The sequence below is a fragment of the Sturnus vulgaris genome, chromosome 16 (assembly GCF_052056855.1).
Source record: "Sturnus vulgaris isolate bStuVul1 chromosome 16, bStuVul1.hap1, whole genome shotgun sequence".
Taxonomy (NCBI): Eukaryota; Metazoa; Chordata; class Aves; order Passeriformes; family Sturnidae; genus Sturnus; species Sturnus vulgaris.
Genome location: NC_142258.1, coordinates 7,988,339 through 8,000,502, shown reverse-complemented (window position 1 = coordinate 8,000,502; position 12,164 = coordinate 7,988,339). Strand labels below are relative to the sequence as shown.

General features: G+C 47.9%; 1 protein-coding gene across 2 annotated transcripts in view; it reads right to left on the bottom strand.

The window, feature by feature from the left end:
* The window catches only part of SYT17 (synaptotagmin 17), a 34,517-nt gene extending 22,565 nt beyond the window's left edge, over nucleotides 1–11,952 (bottom strand). Inside the window, exons 1-5 of one of the 2 annotated variants that reach the window (XM_014890521.2) lie at nucleotides 11,879–11,952; nucleotides 8,675–8,692; nucleotides 7,279–7,427; nucleotides 1,969–2,117; nucleotides 935–1,554 (exon numbers count right to left, since the gene is read on the bottom strand). In XM_014890521.2, coding sequence (XP_014746007.1) covers nucleotides 935–1,554; nucleotides 1,969–2,117; nucleotides 7,279–7,427; nucleotides 8,675–8,692; nucleotides 11,879–11,893 — 951 coding nt within the window. In that variant the 5' untranslated portion in view covers nucleotides 11,894–11,952. Of the gene's footprint in view, nucleotides 1–934; nucleotides 1,555–1,968; nucleotides 2,118–7,278; nucleotides 7,428–8,674; nucleotides 8,693–8,835; nucleotides 9,426–11,878 lie in introns of those variants that run through there. The other variant, XM_088174411.1, reaches the window with a different exon arrangement.
* Nucleotides 11,953–12,164: the final 212 nt, after the last annotated feature.

Sequence of the window (12,164 nt, the reverse complement as noted above, 5' to 3'; positions counted from 1 at the left end):
TTGAACCCACAAGGTAAAACAGGTGTGAGGCCAATGATTTACTGCTCATTTCATCCAGTATCTCTGGCTATGGCACCCTTTTGTGAACACCTAAAAATCAAAGAAAAAGTGAACCATCCAACAAAGTTTAATTCTGCAAATACTCCTTCGAAATTGGAATTTGTGAGCTGGAAAGGAATTGGGAGAGGTAACAACCTCGTGTGATATTCCTGTCCTTAGTATAAACATTTGAGATGATGTTCACACTATGTTCTTCACTTGGTTTTTCACAGGGTTCCGTGCCTCTAGCTATGTGGGTGATACCACTAGTGGCAAATTTGGTAGGTTACCAACATTCCTGGCTGCAAAGCTCAGATCTTTCCACTGAACAGCCCTTCACCTGGCTGCCAAGGAGGCCCTTTCCTGAGAACAGAGGTGAAAGCACACAGACACTCTGCATCTCCTCATCATATTGTTGTGTGCACATTGTTGCTTATGCATTATGCCACAGGTCTGGGGAGATTTCATGTTCTACATGTTTTATTGAATCAAATCACTACTGAACTGGCACCAGCTGTACCCCTCATGTCCTCAGAGCACAGGAATGTCCTGAGTGGGATGGTGTCACAGCATTCTTGAGAATGCAGGTCACTGCAGTGACAGGAAACACTTTCCCAAAGGTGCAGACTCCCAGAGCAGTCTTGAGTTGCTCTTGTTTACGATGACATAGGATCTTTGCTCATGACTATAAAAGACAGCTCCTCTACCTCATGCTGTTAGTTATAAAACCAGTCACAGGCCCACATAATCCCAACCCAGCAGATGCTGTGTTAACAAGATGACAATTACTAATTAGAAGCAGCATTACTTGCCAACAGGCAAAGGAACCACACATACACAAAAACCCCCAAAACAGCATGAAAAACTGTGGCAATAATCTGATAAATTCTGTTACCTGAGAACTAGGCACAAGGGCTTTCCACCAGTGTCCACCTTTCACAAGGTCGACATCGCTCAAGGGCATTGACACTTTGCCAATAACACAATGGCGTGAGAATTTGTCAAAATCCACTACAGTTAAAAGCAGAGTTCTTCTCTGGGCTTCTAAAAAGGGGATTTCAAATGTGTACCTCTCCTCAAACACTGGGTTCTGTGTTTTGCGTTTCACTCCTGTCTGCTTGGAGTTCTTCTGGTCAGGAAGGAGGCAGATCTTCACATAGGGGTTGGAGTGAGCCATGTCTTGCCTTGAACCATCATAAGAAATTGGAGGAGGCAGATCTTTGGCCTCAATGACTCGCACTATTAGATAATTATGCAACAGATCATACTGTGTGCTAAAATGCAGCATGCCCAGCTGGTACTTGGACAAGATCTCCTCATCTGTCAAGGAGTCCATGTCATCACTGTTTGAGTCAAGAGAGTACAGCCTTGGTTCAAATTTTCTAAAATAGTCATCTGGGGTGTAGGTTTTTCGCAGGATAGTTGGCTGAACTATTTCTTTCTTAGCTCCTATTATTCCAAACTCGATGGGTTTGATGTCAATTAGTGGAGAACTCGGCCTTCTCGACTCCAGACCTGAATGAGAGAAACACACAAATGTGATTTTTAGAAAGTTCACTACAGCAACTAAAGGTGCACCTCAGCTTTGGATACAGCTATTCTGTGTCAGTGCAATGGCAGCACAGATCCACAGTGGGGCTTTTCCCCCTTGCACTGCCAATAATTAACAGCATCCTCAGCTATGCTGAAGCACAAGCTGGCCTGCACTTCTCCCTCCCTGTCCATCTGCACGTGCCATTTCCATGCTCATGCTTCAGCAAGAAAAGCAGGGCTGGCCCCTTCCACTGCACTCCTGCAAAACAGGATGAGATTTTAATCAATGTGCCTTTAACATGACTTGGTTCTCTGTCTAAAAGATGAAAGAGCAAGCACTAGAGTTTGATTTTCTCCCCCACAAGAATCACATTAAGGTTGGAAGGACGACCTTACTTGAGATGCGCCGCGTGAGGCTGTAAGTGGACCGTGATGTATCTGACGAGGAGCGCCTTCTGTCAGGGGAAACATCCTGAAGAGTGGGAGGCAGCTCGCTGATTGTATTATCAGAGTCTCCATCTTTGTCCTCATTTTGGCTGCTTATCCTGTTGTAATGAGAGACCTTCGGATGATTCAACCCAGTACTAGGAGTATATACAGAATAACAATGTGTTCTGGCATTCTGGGGTTAATCTTGGTGCTCGTCACTCGATGCTGTGGGATATCTCCTGATCTATCTGGCAAGCAAAAAGCTGAGCAACTGACTTCAAACCTATGTAAAAAACAGATTCTTCACCTTTCTGCCTGTCTTTCAAACAGAATTTTATCGGTATTAGAGCATGACAGGCACATAAAACTCAGATGTTGATCAGAAATATTATACTTCTCTCTAAGGAAAAAATCAAACCAAAACCCTCAAACATTAGCCTCCTGCTGTAATTCACAGCTACACTTTGGAAGCACAGATTTCACTAGGAATGAACAAGCACAGAAAATCACCATGCTCAGATATTCCAAACCTACCACACACCTCCTGATAAGATATTGCAGGTTTGCCAGTAAAATTTCAAAACTTCATCTTACAGACACAATTCATTATTGGCTATTTATTGGCATGCCTTTTTAAATATTTGGCTGCTTTTTATCCACTTCTACAAGCCAGATGTTATTCTCAGCAGACAATAATTTTACTGCCCGGGGATCTTGATGGGAGCAGGGAAGTTGGTGATGCCTGGAAAGACTGACCTGGAACAGAGACTGGGCAGAGCAAAAGGAATAAAACAGGAATTTATTGAAAGGATACACCTTGGGCAGCCTGGCCAGGGCTACACCCAAATCAAATCCAAGATGGATCCTGGTCACGAGTTTTTACACTTTTATAAGTTTTGGTTCATTTACATCTTGGGGTCAATTGTCCAAGCACAGCCCCAGGCTATGAAGTCTCAGCCCCTGCCTTGCCCCCTCTCCCTCGCCATTGTTTCTGATTTTTGGGTACCAGGTGTCTTTGATTCTCCAGCTGGGAAGGGATTGTTTTGTCCAACCACCCTGTGAAGAGAATTTACTAACACCTAATATGAAGCTTCAGAGTTACACACCAAGCTGCAGAGAATCTGAAAAATATAAAAGCTAATATCCAAGGCATCATTTCCCCCCTAGGGCAGGACCTAAATGACAAAGCAAGTTTTGTAGCATCTTTGAGAAGACTCCACAGAAGGTTGGCATCACATAGAAGTCCACATGTAACTCCCCTTTCAGTTTGTTTAAATATATGTACACACAAGTTGTTTTTATATAAAATAACATTTTGGTTAAAAGCCCCAGCATGTCACAGCTGCAGAGCTCCTGAAAGGAGTGAGGATCTCCCAAGTTTGAGTGAGAGAAGGGCAGGAGCAGGCAGTAACAACTGCAGGAGGTGAAGTCTGCAGCTGTGTGCTCAGAGGGGAGTGCTGCCCATGGAAATGGAATCACACAATGGGTGCATGACGTGTGGTGCATCCTGCAAAGCAGCCAGGCCACGAGACACAAAATAGCAGCAGATCACAAGGAGAGCATCAGCACACAACGAGCAAACCAAAGGGGAATTCTGTGTGAATATTGCTTCCAAGCCACCCATTCTGTGTGCACAACTCAGCTGGGTATAAATGAAATATATTGAATCATTTCCATTAGTAACCAATGACTGGAGCAGAGCAATTGATATATTCTGCAAAAAGCAGTAAACTTGCAGAAAAACCCAATGAGTATTGAAAAACAAACAAACCCCCAAAACCAACTGGAAATTCTTATCCAAGCCCACAAAATTCACAGCAGGATACATGCAAATTTCACCAAGTCAGACTCACACAACTCATCCACATTAAAAAAAAAATTCTGTTAATAATCAAAACCAAACCCTCTGCTAAAAGAGGCGTACAATATTTGCACAGCTCTGCAGCCCATTAAAGGCAGTCCAAACTATACAGTTTGATATATAATCAGTACTTGGAACACAAATAGCTTTTTCATGCCTAAATGCAGGTCCACACAATCACAGGTGGCATTTGGATATGCTTGTGTTTGAGAAGCAAATGCACAGAACAAGGCAGGGTGAAAAGGGAATCAGGAAGAAAGGCATTAAGGATGTTCTACAATGGGTAAACGTAATAGTGAGTTAATAACATACAGATGACCTTTAGTAAGGAAATTGCTACTGAGCCACAATAATTTTTCCTCAAATAAACTTTGGCTCTGGTTAAAGCAGCTCTGTTTCTGCTTAATCCAAACCTTTGGAAAGAGGAGTCGTGTCCTGATTTCAATTCAGTCTCACAGTGTGCACTGTTTATCTTTGGGGTTTGTGTAGAATATTCCATAACAAGCAGCTCAAACATCCACCCTGATTCCCAGGCCCTTTTGCAAGGCCCAAGATGCAAGTGGTCCTCGTGAAATAACAAGAAGTTACCAAGCACTCAGGTCAATGCAACTGGACTCATTGCAGGAAGGTTTTTTATTTGCTAAGCTGCCACTGCAAAAAAATTCAGAAAGTGAGAAAAATCCATATTCTCCCATGAGGAAGGGCTTAAACTTGCAGCTTTATCATCTACTCCTGAATTTCCAGGACAATAAGGTGTCTCAGAGCTGCCAAAGGGAAAACCTAGGGCCAAAAATATAAAGGATGGGTCATTAACCACAGGCATGTTTGCTCACTCACCACTGTGGACCATAAAAACAGTTTTCTCCTGGGGAGAGAGTAGGAAGGTGAGGAAGGCACAAAATACATTCTGCATCACACCAGTGTCTCAGGCCCATGAAGAATAGGCAAGATGGAAAGATCTCAGCTGAAAATGTAGATCTATTTTTAAGATACTTTCAGGTTGCAATCAGGGAATACAATAAATTGATTTGTTCCCAAATTCAATGCATGCATCTAAATGCAAAATAAGGTGACGTCAAACTTGCTTTTCATTGTAGGGGTTTCCACTAAATACAAAAGCCTATCATCAAAAATAGAAGGGAAAAAAAATAAAAAGAAAGGGGATTCAACTGGCATATACAGATCTCTGAGCACTTAAAAACATTGAAGACCTTATTCTAAGAACAAGTCTAAACTCTAATTCTGCTGACACATCTAACTCCAGAGATCATTCTCTATATCCAAAAATGCATATAGAGATATAAAAATATAAGATCAACACAGTGAAAACAGAATTCATTGGTTTCTGAATTCTAAGTCAACATGGGATCATTTCCACCTTAAACATGCACACAAAAAGCTTGGGTGTCCTATTTGTCTCAGCAAACAAAATATACCAAATCTGGCTCCTGCTTTTAATTTTCTTTTCCTCTTCATCTTCCAGACCCTTGTTCCTCCATTTACCCCCCCTCTCCTCTCAATCACATCCCCTTGGGTCCTCTGCTTCTCCCTATCTCCTCTGTTCTCTTTGTCCTCCTCACTTCAGTAATTTCTGTGCTCCCTCACCATTTTCCTGCAAAATCACCCTGGAAGCCCAAAGCATTATGACATTGCACAAAGCATTATCACATTGCCTGGCACCACTCTGAGTCCATGCCAGCTCAAGAGGAGCCCACAGGATTTTCCCCCAAGCAAAGCCTCATCTCCAGCTTATTCATCAATGCGTGTCAGCAGGCATCCTTAGAGATCACAGGTTTGCAATGCTGCCACAGGAGATGGTGACTTCAGTGACCCTAAGGCATTGCAGAGTCCTGGAAAAGCAAAGCTACTTTTATGGACATTCCAAGAAGTTATTGTAGGGGCTTTCAGATGGAGCAGGACCAGGGGAAACAATACAGGCTGGAGAGAGCATTTTACGAGTCCAAAGGTCTCCATGTTCTCTGCCTGTGGCAAAGTCCACCTCATCTGCAAAGCCACCATACAGCTGAGATTTGAGATAATAAGAACAGGGCTGCAGCACTCACGTCACCCCTTCAGCCAGACAGAAGAATCCAGGAGTCAAAAACTACACCCTGGCACCATCACTCCACACCCCAAACACACCACTGCTCAGCACACCAGGTAAGCTCTGAATCAGCCTCTCACAAACCCAGCTCCTTGTTCCCAAGACAAAATTGCTCCTGCACCAATCCTTCCACGTCCAATACTGCAACCTCATCACTGTGCTCTCTGTGCGTGATGCTTTCCTATTTAGCATTGATTTTGTTTCCATTCCTCATTAACTGCAGGTGAATCAGTTTCTGAGCATATATCAGACTCTTAAATATGCTGCTCCACATTTAAAAATCACTGTAACACATCTTGAACAGCTCTATTTTTATTGCTTCAGTATTCATTACCATCCTGTTCTACCTGAATTCAAAAGAGTTCTTGGACAAGACTGTGATTTAAACATGAGAAAATTTATTTCATGCAGCACCAAGACATGACACTTCCAGAGCTGACACAGAATAACAGCACATACTCATAGGAGTAGATAAAATGACCTGAGTGCCTCAGTGCCCAGGTACCAAAGTCTGAGCATCACTGAACAGGCCTCTCCTGTGCCATGTCCATCAAATGGTCTGCTCCACAAAGCCAGCCCAGCCCAGCTGACAAGGCAGCCACTAAAACACCAGAGAGCTCTGCTGCATCCTTGGTTTCACTATTGCCTCCACGGGGTCACCTCTGTGCTGCAGATTCCTGGCTGAGAGGGAGTAAGAGGGAAGACTTCACTGACTCCCTTTGTAGTGGATTTGCAAACATACTAATCAGCTCCAGATAAGACTTGGTGCTGTGGTTCTTTCGTGATTTGAGAAGAAATTCTGAAGAGTACTATGGTGATGCAGGAGATCAAGTTCTGCTAAATTAAACTTTAAATGAATTTCCCCTTCAGAGCACATAGGAGCTATGTCTTTCATCTGCCTATATGATAACCACCTTCACGCTAGGGTAAGTATTTCAAAACAACCTCCTCAGCAGTTCAGCCAAATTGAAGTGCTCCAAAGGGTTGGTCCATTTGAACAGGAAATAGGACTGAATGAAAGGCATCTCAGGAGAAGGGGGCACAGCTAAACCAGTTGTCAGCTTGTTATGCCATCTTACAAAACAACTTCTGTCTTACCCATCAGAAAAACTTTTTACAAAGACAAACCTTGCTATTTGAGTTAACAGAGCTGCTTTTTTTCACCATGCCAGGAGTAGCCTGCATTCCCACCCTCAGGAATGCTCTCTAAGTGGCATCCTCTTGTCCCACTGCAATTCATATCATCAATCTCACCACAGCTGAGCAGTCCTACTCCTTGGTTAAAGCTAGGAAATCGTGTATCTAAACTTACAGCCAGGCTGGAGTTTGAGCAGGAAAAGGTCCCAGGATTTCAACTTCATCTTCATTTGTTTGACAACAGCCACAGTCAAAACACTTCTGACAACAATTTCTGCAAGTCCACCGGCACAGCAAGAGATCCGAGATTCGAGCAAGCAGACCCTGGAGCCATTGCAAACCAAAGTACAAGATTACAACCCATCAATAGCTATTGAGAAAAAACACTCAGCTGTATTTGTGTTTGTGTTTCTGCAGCAGAACATTAAGAACTATATTTATTTCATCTATACCAACAGACAAGTGCTATGCAGTTACCAAGCCCAACCCCACTGATACCATAACAAGGCAGGAAAATAAGCATTCTCTGCAGGTATTTTCCCCTCTAGTAGCAATGTATTATTATGTAGGTTGGCAAGATGGTGATTTGCAAAGCACTGTGGCACAACAATATGCTGGAGTGGAAACATGCATATTCCTCCACACACATCAACAATCTAATAGATCAGCAAACATGCAACAGAAGGAATTAAAAACAGAAGGTAAATGAAAGCTTCAATTTAATCCAGCAAGGATCTATTTAATTAACACAGCTGAACACACTTCATCCCTGTACATGTACCAGTAGTATTTGTACCATCCATACACATGGAGCATTACAGCCCAACAAACTCACCACTAAAATGGATTAGCCAGAGCACACTATCCTCATGCTCCTGCTCTGCTACCATGATTAATTTAATGAAGAACATTCAATGATATTTTTTAGAAGAATAGTTGGCCCAGAAAAGTCTTCCATTTCTTAGGTTTCCATGGTGGCCCTGGAAGCATCACTCGTACCAGTGCTGTGCCAGCTCCCCATCGGAGCAGCAGCACCCTGCAGCCCCATTTCCATGCCATCCCCCCTGCCTTCATCCCACTTCAAAGCTTTGAGAGGAGCAGAGAGCCAAACCTCAGCTCATTTCCCACCCACACCAGCCCCAACTTCTGCCCTTCATGGGAGGGCTCACTAAGCAGCACAAAGGCACAGTGGCAGACACGCAGCTCCAAGGGCACAGCACCTGCACCCAGGGTCACACCACTTTACAACTGTATGTGACCTTGAAATGCTCCTGAGAAACTGAAAAAATAAAGTGTATGAGAGATTCTCCATAGTTATTTCCCCAAAATACTCGAGACATTTGCAGTATTCATGAGTGTGGACCATGCAGATGGGTTTCCTCATAGGAACATGGCTTTTTGCTACTTTTCCATAAACAAAATCTGGGCACTGCAAACCAAAAAATTACCAGCCCAAAATGCAGTACATTACTTATATCTAGGACATCAGTAAAGAGTCAGAAAACACGAGACAATCCCCTCAGGACGGAGCAAGGAGACAGAGCGGGGAGTGAATCATCAGATTAACTCACCTCATTTATTGGTTCCAACTGTCCTTTTAGACATTTAGGATGAAGCAAAGGGGAACAAAATGAAAAAGACAAAAACAAGTTAGCAATGCTCAAACAACTTTAAATTTTCTCCATGACATGCCCCAGCCTGGGATGAGTTTGAATTTCTGGCAAGACAGTACCTTGTAGATGTTAGGGGAAGGAGAGGTCTGACCAGGCATCAGCGTTTGCCATTTCCAGTCCTTCCCTACAAAGCTCCTTCTATTCCTCCTTTCCCACAAGCAAAACTCCCAAACCCATTCTGAAGCATGAAAATCCTGCTCATTGCTCCTTGCTAATGGGTATCACATGCAACCACTTATTTTGTTTCCTTTAGTAACCTGCCTCTAATTGCAGCAACTACTTGCTACTGACAGTAAACCATATCCAAATTTTTCAGTGGAAAAAAAGGCTTTCCTCCACATTCAGCCTCTATCAACGCAGTTCCAATGCCAACTCATTAAAGCAACATTTCTAGGATGGGGTACAGGCTGAATATTCTCCATTACACACACATCTCTGGGCACCTTCAGCCTCATGGAAGAACACAAAGGATAGAAGCTAAAGGTTTGAGTCCCATACTCCCATGCAAAAATCTGCACTGCAGCCACCTCCCCCAAGCCACAGAGAAAATCTACAGCAAAGGAAGAAGGCATCACAAACCAGTTTTTTATTCACAAAGCCACCCTTGGAACATTTTATATATATATAATGGATCCATTTCCTTTGGAGATTCACTAGCGTTTCTGATACCTACTGAAATGTCTTACCTATTGCATTCGCTTGATAATGTCTAAAAGTTTCCTATTTGTCCCGGCTGTCTTTGTCTATGGAGAATCTCTAAAATAAACCCCAAATCAATACAAAACCACAGAACAAAACAATACCAAAAAACCCACAACCCCCCCAAAAAAAACAAAACCAAAAAACCCACAAAAAACTCCATCCTACTGTTGCAAATGTAGAAACTGGTTCTAGCTTTACATTCATGACATGACACCAGCAGCCTTTTCTAAAGAATATGCAGGGATGCAAAAGTTGCCTTTAGTTCCAAGAACTCTCCTATGGACCCCGTTTTGGTGCAAACCTTCCTTTTAAACTCCTTGGAAGCCAGTGCTTGTCAAAAAAGCCAGCACTTGTTAGGAGCAGCTAAAAAACTAGAAGAGCTACAGTGCAATGAGACAAGAAAGTGATTACAGATACCCATGGGCCAACTCTTTAAGAAAATGCTAAATGGTTAAAAGGGCTTTTTCATTCCTTATTAATACAAAGTTGCAGCCAAAGCTACAGCGGTTTAGCAGAGCTGCAAGGAGGATATTTAAATGCTCTGAAACAAAGCGGCTGGATCGGTGCCACACGATCGAAGGCTGGAGCACATGCCATGCAAAGAGAGGGCTTTTCCAAAGGCCCACAGGGACACAGGCAGGCTCACATCGAACAGCCCTCCTGGCCACCGTCAGTCACAGCCATGTGAAGCCAGCCCTGTGTGCCACCAGCCCCGAGGGCACACACAGGCATCCCACAGCAGCGACAGAGCGAGCCTGTGACCACCCACAAATGGGAGGGCAGGGATCAGAACGGAATATCAGAGTGCTGACGAGGTAAACAAGTCAACAGCACCATTTAGGGCTGAAATGCAGGGGCCCATGAAAGGAAAGCAAACACGACCACCTGTCCACCCACCTCGCTCACAGCAGGCACGAGGGGCAGGGGTCTGGGGAGGGGCAGGGGTCTGGGGAAGGGAAGGGGTTTGGGGAAGGGAAGGGGTTTGGGGAAGGGAAGGCTGCACCAGCTGGGGGATCCCCGCGAGCACAGCGGCTGCGATGGGCTCAGCAACCCCTGGAGAAGGGCTCAGCCATCCTGCTCTGCCACGTCATCCCAATTGGCCGGGCAGAGAACAAGGCAGACGGGAGCCTCCAGCCAGGAGTGAACCCTCATCAAGGGCGAGGCTGGGGGCAGGGCTCCATCTCTACAACCTGCTGCAGACACCCTGGCTGGGGGTTACCTGCTGCACGTTAGCAGAGCCGCCAATTCCAGCCAGGTCCTCAGACCAGTGACAACAAACCCCCGTGGCAGCATCCCCAGGGATGCTGCAACAGGGTGGGGTCCTCACCGGTCACTGACCGCGTTTTGCCCCCGCAGTTACACTCCAGGAAAGGCTCACAAGCTCCATCGGCAGTGGACACCGCAGCCTGGGGACAGTGAGGTCCCCTCAGCCACAAATCCCCCACCATCCCACCATGACTGAGTGGGGATAACGGGGTGTTGACGTCCCGCTCCGCACTCGGGTACCCCCACCTTGTACCCATCGGCCCCGACGCCCGTGCTGCTGAAGGCCCGGCCCCACTCGAGACCCCGCCGGGAGCCCCGAGCCCCGCAGGACACCTCGGGCGGGCTCCACCCGCGGCTGTTCCAGCCCGATTCCCGGGGCAGCTCCCGCAGCATCCCCGCTCCCATCCGCCGGGCGCGGCGGCGGCTCAGCCCCGAGCGGGACGGGACCGCGGGGACACGGCGGGGCGGGCGGAGGGGGACACGGCCCCGCGGGACGGGGGGCACGGGTGGCATCGCTAGCGGGGTCTGTACCAGCGCCCGCCCGGCTGGAGATGCCCCCCCGGCTCGGGTTCATCGCGAACTGGGCGGCTGCGCTCGGGGCAATAGCTGGGAAGCTCAGGGGCTGAACCAGCCCGACAAAAATTCAGCCCCACAATGCTGGGAGAGCCCATCCATCACAGCGCAGCCCAGGGCTCCCCGCAGCCGGACCGTGCCCAGGCTGGGGCGGCCCATCGCATCTCAGCCTGCCCGCGGGGTTCAGCATCCTCCTCCCTCCAAGAAGTCCTTGTGCGAGATCAGGATGGGCTTCCACGTCCCCAGGGCCATCCCGCTCCCCCAGCAAAGAGATGCCCGAGGGCTGCTCGCCAACCCCGCAGGGATCCTCTCCTGCCCCGCTGTCTCGCTAGCAACAGCTGCCGGCCCCGCTCCTGCCCCGGCCCCGCCTGGCCTCTCGCCGGGGGCTGCTGTCGCCTCCGGGAACTCCTCCCCAGAAGTTAACCCGAAGTTGCGCACCCGCACCGGGCACGGAGCGCGGGGGGGGCCCCCGCCGCGGCACCGCACCCGTCCCGCAGACGCCCCGGAGACACCCCCCCATCCCGCGGGGATCGCCCCCGGCCCGCCGCGCCCCGCACGCACCTGGATGTACGCCATGGCTCCGCGGGGCTCCGCGGGGCTCCGCGGGCACCTCCCGCCGCGCGGCCCCACCCGCGCCCGCCGCAGCGCGGCACCGCCCCGGGCGGGGGGACGGGGACGGGGGCGGCCCGCGGGCAGCGGCGGCTCCGCGGCCGCGCAGGCACCGGCAGCGCGGGGCCCCGCCGCCCCCGCGGGCGATGGGGCGGGCGGCGGGCGCGGGGCCGGCGCTCCGAGCGGGCGGGCAGCTCCCGCCCGGCCCGGCCCTGCCCGCGGAGCCTCCGCGGGCCCG